Raw genomic sequence first — 7,110 nt, 5'->3', positions numbered from 1 at the left:
GGGGGATCCTGGAGAGGCGAGATAAGAACCAGAGGAGAGGATGTGATAGAAAGAGGGATGAATGAGAGAGCAAGGTAATGAAAACGGGAAAAGGTTTTTGCGAAGGAGAACAGCATGAAAATGAAAGGAGAGCACAACGACAGCAGATGGAGAGTGGAGATATGAATATGAACCACCCCCCCCCCCCCCCCACACACAAAACCCCTTTGGGTGACCCACTTTATGTACCTGGCCAGCCTTAGACACACACGCGCATACATGCAAGGGCACAGAGAGACGGGTGATAATGTCGCACTGCAGCACTCTGTGATATTTAGCGGTAGGGGGACAGCTGTCATATTTGGTGCTGTTTTGCACAGAGATGGGAGAGATCGATTTAAAGTGATACACTCTCACTCCAACTGGAAAAGTGGAGATCTTGTGTGAACAGCTCAGAGCAACGAACCGTATTCTTCTCTCCCCGACGTCATTTTTCCCCCCTCTCTGACTCCCCTCCTCAGTCTGAAAGGATGTCCTCAGTGGGCCCTAGGTTAATCCTTTCATCCTTTGTGTATGTTATCTATTCTTAACTTGTACCGCACATACACTCCTCATAATGTTTGTTGTAAGCTACGCTGAGACGTCTCCCCCGTTCATGATTCATGAATGGTAATTATACCGTTTAATTAACAGCGTCCATATTAACCTCAAAACATGCAGAAAAAGAAATTTAGCATTTTTTGTTGAAGTTGCTCTTTTGTTGAAATGGAGTAATCTTTCAGGGAGGGCGGGATGAAGTTTACCATGTTGCAGTATAAGATCAGCAAGTGGTGTCCGCCAAAGAAAGATGTCGCTGTGTCTCATACAATATCTGCTGAAATTACTCAAAATGAGCTGAGCTTTGGCTGATGAAGTCATTAGTTTATAATAATGATGGAGCTCTGCAAGTCTCTTCTGGTTTGTACTGTGCGGATCAACGGCTCCACCTGGTGGTGCCAAAAACCACTGCCTACCTGGGGGAAAGGTCATGATGAAAGTGTTTGAGTTTTGGTTGTTTTAGTCTTCATGACTGTTGGTGTTTGTATCTCAAACATGCAGCTCAGGTATGCTGTTTTGCAATTGCTTTAAAGCAAAAAAGAAGCCACTAATTCTGTGCTCCATAGAGGCAAAGGCTGTTTAGTATTCTCGGTACTGCCAGTGCCCCCTTGTGGTAGGACACAGAAAAGTATTAATGTTGTAAAAACATGCTGATCGTCTTCATCTCCAGTCAAATTGAAACCAGATATGTTCCTGACGTTTTCTCTGTGTCTGTCTCTCGCAGGTGTGACGAGTACGTCACCCAGCTGGACGAGATGCAGAGGCAGCTGGCTGCAGCAGAGGACGAGAAGAAGACCCTCAACTCTCTGCTGCGGATGGCCATCCAGCAGAAACTGGCCCTGACTCAGCGCTTGGAGGACCTGGAGTTCGACTACGAGGAGACCCGCCGGGGGGGCATCGCCAGCCGGGTCAAGGCCCGCAGCAAGGCCGCCAGCGGCACCTCCGCCCTCCCCCACGTAAGTCAGAGTCTCACCTGCTCTGGCTCCGGCCGACCAGTGCTCAACGCCATGCCCAATGGCATTCTGGGAGGCCCGCCGGCTTTTTGCAGCGAGAAGTACAAGATCTACTGTGACTGAGGCGGCTGAGGAGTCCGCAAGGGACTGCTGTGTACAGAGGGGAGGGGGGGGCCCGCGGGCCCGACCCTCCCTGCCTTAGTGTTAAAGAGCCCCACTCTGCTCGCTTAGCTCCCTGCGCTCCTCTAGGGACCGCTGTGTGACTAACCAGCTGCTCATGTGTGCTCGTGTAAACGCTTAGGGGAATGCCGATGTGTGTGTACAGTGTGCACTAGACGTTTGGACTGTGGTAGACATATATGGCATGTGGATTATAGGGGCCCCCGGTATATTGGGGGTTTTGTGGGTATAATGGCGTGTCTATTCTTTCCTCTGTCATAGTGCTGTACGTATGACGTAAACAAGGTGGCAGCTTCTGTGCTCGTTTGTTCTGCCCCCCCTCTTCCCCTGAGTGTATTGCCTGGTAAGAGTAACACATGGCGGGGATTGGGACTTGTAAAGAAGATGTCGATCTGACGGTTTTGTGTCTGTCGGCATTGGTGCTCCTTTAATAAAAGCCCCCTTCTCTCACCATCCTGCCCCCTCACCCCGCCCCCACCCCACCCCCACCAGGACTGACCTGCGTCCAGCAGCCCACCGTCTAAATCAGGTCAAAGAAAAAGGAACTAAAAATATGCAATCTCCCTCTTGCTTTCCTGCAAGGGGAGCACACAGTGTGATTCTACACAGAAATTTCAAACGTGGGTTTGCTACTGGGTTTGTAATGGAATTGGTGGGCAGAAAAGGAGCACCTGTGACCACAGGTGTTTATTTCAGGGTTGTTTTAAAGCTGTGACGCTAGCACACCAATACAGTAGGGTCAGTAGAATCGCATGGCTTCGCAGCTGAAAAACGCTTATGAGCTTCTTCTTTTTTAAACTGTTTCTATGTCGTCAGGTATGTGGTACAGGAAGAACTCCTGTACTACAGGGCTCTACGTTGTGAAAAGAGGAGTTATTCGGTGTCTGGTGAAACGCAGGAGGGCTACTCCATGTGACCCGTCACGTTGCGATGGATTCTTTCAGAGCCATGTTATCCGAGAGAAGGACGTTTTGACTTATCGATCTCCATAAACCCAAATTAAGTGCACTTCAGCAAAGGTGCCTCAGGTTCCGACCTCTGTTAAAATGGATATATATCGATTACTGTGAACGGAGATACAATATAGTTTTGATTCAAAGGCGATTTTTTTTTTTTTTTTTTAAATGCGGAGTAAATCCTAGAAGAGCACAAATCAAAAAAGAAAAAGGCGCCCACGCGTGCACAACGAAATCTACGAACAAAAACCAACCGACCGCTCGGCAAAAGTGCCTGTCGACCCAAACGCTTGATATATTTATCTATCTGTTGATGTAAAGCCCTGTCCTCGTGTCTCCCCCACATCCTCCGTCTCCCTGTTCTATTTTTAGATCGCTCCGAGCTCTCAAATGATTTCCGTGCTGTTGCGTGGCTAAAAAGCCTTCCCTCGTGTCTCTAATTTGTGTCTTTTGTCGCCCGGTCGCCCAAAATGACCTCCTCTCTTTCTAGATTGTCAGCAGCTTGCTCCTCCAGCATCACCACTCACCCTTTAACTAGAGCGAGGAATTGTGGGGGAAGTTGCCCTCTGAATATTTTCGGTCAGGTAACGTCCTCACATGCGCCGCGTTCCCGATATTTGCCTGTGTGTGTGTGTGTGTATATCAGCGTTAACGTGACGGGCCCTCGTGTGTATTCTGGTTTTAACCTTTTGCAGATGGAGGGTCTTTGTTTTTGTTTTCTGGTGTGTGAGGACAGAGCGAGTGACTTACTGTTTTTGTATTCACAATAGCTTTAACCCCTCGCAAGCTAGCATTACGCAAATAGGAAAAAGAAGTGGGGCTTGTGTTTTTATAAATCCATGTACTGCTTGTGGATCATAGACACATTAGCTTTATGGTGCTGAAAGCAGGGTTGATGAGGAGATCCTGCAAGATTGATCAAATTATGTGTTTTCTACTACCACTATGCTATATATTGAAATCTATATTCTTAATATGATCATGTTCAGGTTATAATCTTGCAGGATCCGACTACAGTATTCCTCCCTCTCGGATGTAAAGAGAGGGAGCTTAATTATTCCGCCCGAAAATGGAGTCAACCCTGCTTGAGAGTGCATCCGTAAAGCCACCGCGCACAGCGTAGACAGACGAGGCTATCGCACACACACCTCCTTCAGAGGTCAATCACTCTTCAGTTTGAGATTCGCTTAACTTCCAAGTGTGATGCATTCTTTATATCAGTTTGCTCTGACGGGGGAAACGGTTCGGGGAGTTAGAGGAGGGAGAACTACTCTCGTCGTAGACCGGCTCCAGAGAGAGGAGATGGAGAAAGCCAGATGTCCTGGCTGAGAGCTGACTCTCATACAGGGAGAAACTCCCGGTCATTATTGGAGGGGAAATTTAAATAACACTGGTTGCTCATTTGACCAGAGGACACTGATTCATTAGGGCCCCGAACCCTTCCCCCTTGTATAGGCTCTGTGGAATCACGGAGCGGTAGGTGGACCCCAGGATGGGATTGGGACTAGAACCCCGTCGCCTTTAGAAAGATGAAACTCCCACGTCGCTCCGTCCGGTTTGAAAATCGATGTCTGGCGTGTCTGCTGTCGTAACAGCATGCCACCTATAAAGCTCCTCCTACCTCTGCTTGCAGGCTCCGCCCATGTCACCTTTTTTTAAAGTTTTACCACACAATGCATCCAGTTTTTGATTCCCAGTAGGCCTGCATGTCAACTCATTCTCCATTAACTTGCATGGCTCATGAACGAGACCTCTTTTTGACCCCGGGGTGGTGGGACGAGGCTTCGTGGTGCTCGAGAGTCATTGGCTTCCTAACTGCACCCGCAGGACGGTCATCACGTCGGGGGTTCCTAACAGGGCTTCCATTGCGTTGACTAACTCCAGCCGCCGTGCCGCTCTGAATTGACAAAAAACACCAATGCTGATAACGTTTGTTTCTTCATTTTTACAGTAAACACAGTAGTTCCGCGTGGACGACGAAGTGCCAACACAAAGGTCCATTCTCACTGCTGAGTTCACCGAAAAGAGTTAGCACTAATAGAACATTAGGACTCGAAGACAAAAAAAATACTAAACGAAAACACTGATTTCCAGTCGAATAAAGTGACTCACTTTTTAAAAGGTTACGGCTGTTAGAACGACACTTTTGCATGCTGCTGCTGCTGCTGGAAGCCAATTCCTCAGAGGTCCAATGAACTGATTAAAAAGTGTGGGTTTGTGATTAGCTAATCTAAGCCCTCCAATGAGAACACAGGGGACTCTGGGTCTGGTCTCATCTTTTGTTTTGTTCTAGTTTATTGTTTTTATTTTGTAATCTGTGCACTTTCATTATATAGGGTTATAACGGACTATTATTAACCTGTAGGAGTGGTAGTATATGGTTTGTGAGTTATTCAGCATAGGTTATAAGACTTTAGGATTATTCGTCATCCTGAACTTAAATAACAAACCATTTACTCTAAAGGCTCCACAAGCCACAGACCTGCTATTATGACTTTATCCTCAAGATTTTATCCATCAAATAATCATGTTTTGAATTGTTTTGTTACACCATATGTTAAGCTGTTTGTTTGTTCTGCTGCCATGTTCTATACACAAAAACAAAAATCCTGGGTGATCAGATTCTGGGGTTTTTTCATGTATTTATTATTCCTAGGAATAGTTCGAAAATAACACAATGAAACTTGACAACGCTCTGACTCAAATAGGTAAGTTGTGTTTCGGGGAAAAAACCCAATTGAGTGGTATGATATGCTTTTCCTCACTTCTTACCGAGGGCGTTCCACTGAAACGGGATCACTGACCGCCAGCATTCTCTGCAAGTGCGACAATTAAATTCCAAATTGGAATTGTTTCATTCTCTCTTCGTTTATCGTGCCAAATCTTGGCGCACCGTTTAGGTTGAAAAGAATCGAGACTCGGAAAGAAGACAAACCGTCACTGAGACATGATGTAGTCGGGGGGGCGCCGTGGCTCTGCAAGCGAGCGCCCGGGGTTTTGCTTTTGGTTTGTTTAGTTCTTCGTTTCTGACCAGTAGTGCCTTTCATTGTTTCAAGGGAGAATCTTAGACTAGTACTTTGTTTTGTTTTTTTACAGGCGAGGACTTCGGGTTCAAAATAACTGTGAGCAGCAATAAGTGCAAAGGGAATTTTTCCCCGTCTGCATAAGTGATAGTTTTGAAATTAGCTCAATAAAAGTGAAATTGTATTGAATTCTGCAGGTCAGTGATCCCACTCATTAAATTCAGGGGTATTAAGAAAAAGGTTGTTTTTTTTTTAATCAAACTTTGGGAACCAAGTGAAATCCCTTTGGCCTCCTGTTGTTGAACAAAATGCTCCGAGCATCGGTCATGTGTCGGAGCAGGTCGGTGTATTATTGGAAACATCTCCGCATCTCTAGCTTTGTTTGGTGAAGGTAAAGTGATATCAATAGTATTGTTGAAAAGAAATGTGCAGAGAGCGCATTTTCTTTTTGTCCAATTTGAGTTATGTTTGTTGTTGTTTTTTATTATTATTATTGATTTTTTTTTACATCATTTTTGAGCATTATGTTTTCAGGAAACAGAAAACAAAATTAGCATCAACAAGCTTGAATAGTGCCATTACAGCCAATGCTTGTTTGTTGAGGCGTTAAAACTTACCAATACGGACGGGAAGCTAGGAAATAAAAGTGCAATTCAGATAAAAGTTTTACATTTTACAAAAGGAAAAAGAAAGTTTTCTGTTTGCTGGAAGCGATAGCGTTGTGATAATACAATTAGCTGTGCAAACTTTATATTGTCATATTGTGTTTCAGTATTGATCCATAATGAGTTTGATATCTTTATATGAAATAACGACTTCACCTGTATGTTGGTATTTATTTGAATTGTCATGCAGTACTGTATTCTTATCAATAATGTGCATTATGATTAATAGCATATTGATAACAGCTAAATGTCATATGCATGTTTCCCAGTCATGGGACCTTTACACAGAATAGAAAACAAACATGTGAACTTTTGTCAGGGTGTTAAAAAATGAAAAAAAATAGACGAGTTAAGTCTGATGTATTACTGCTGAACTAATCCTTTGAAAGTGTTTTGTTTGTTTTCCAGTCGAGAGGCGGGATGTCTGTGTAAAGGTAGTCATGCTGGCTAAAAATCAATAAATGTGACTTCAGTTCCAAGGCGTGTGAGCGTTGTTATTTATAGCTCTTGCAGCAGATGAAGGGTTAACCAGGGAAGTGAATGCTCTGCAGGCCTGGCGGCTCCTCAGAGGGTTCCCAGCTGGAAGCCAGGGGCAGGGGGAACTTCCCAGCAGGCTGAGCGGCTCCAGGACATGATCACATTTCACACAATGCACAAAAACATTTCCACCATCTACCCCCACTCTTCCCTCTCTCTCTCTTCTCTCTGCTGTCTCGCTTAAACCTCCCTACCTCCCTCTCCTTCCCTCCCTCTCCCT

General features: G+C 45.2%; 1 protein-coding gene across 1 annotated transcript in view; it reads left to right on the top strand.

The window, feature by feature from the left end:
- The window catches only part of LOC116382587 (protein bicaudal D homolog 2-like), a 31,819-nt gene extending 24,987 nt beyond the window's left edge, over positions 1–6,832 (top strand). Inside the window, exon 11 of the mRNA XM_031845769.1 lies at positions 1,301–6,832. Coding sequence (XP_031701629.1) covers positions 1,301–1,652 — 352 coding nt within the window. The 3' untranslated portion in view covers positions 1,653–6,832. The remainder of the gene's footprint in view (positions 1–1,300) is intronic.
- Positions 6,833–7,110: the final 278 nt, after the last annotated feature.

This window comes from Anarrhichthys ocellatus, unplaced genomic scaffold (assembly GCF_004355925.1).
Source record: "Anarrhichthys ocellatus isolate YVR2014 unplaced genomic scaffold, GSC_Weel_1.0 scaffold5, whole genome shotgun sequence".
NCBI lineage: Eukaryota > Metazoa > Chordata > Actinopteri > Perciformes > Anarhichadidae > Anarrhichthys > Anarrhichthys ocellatus.
This window is presented reverse-complemented; position numbering and strand designations above follow the sequence as displayed.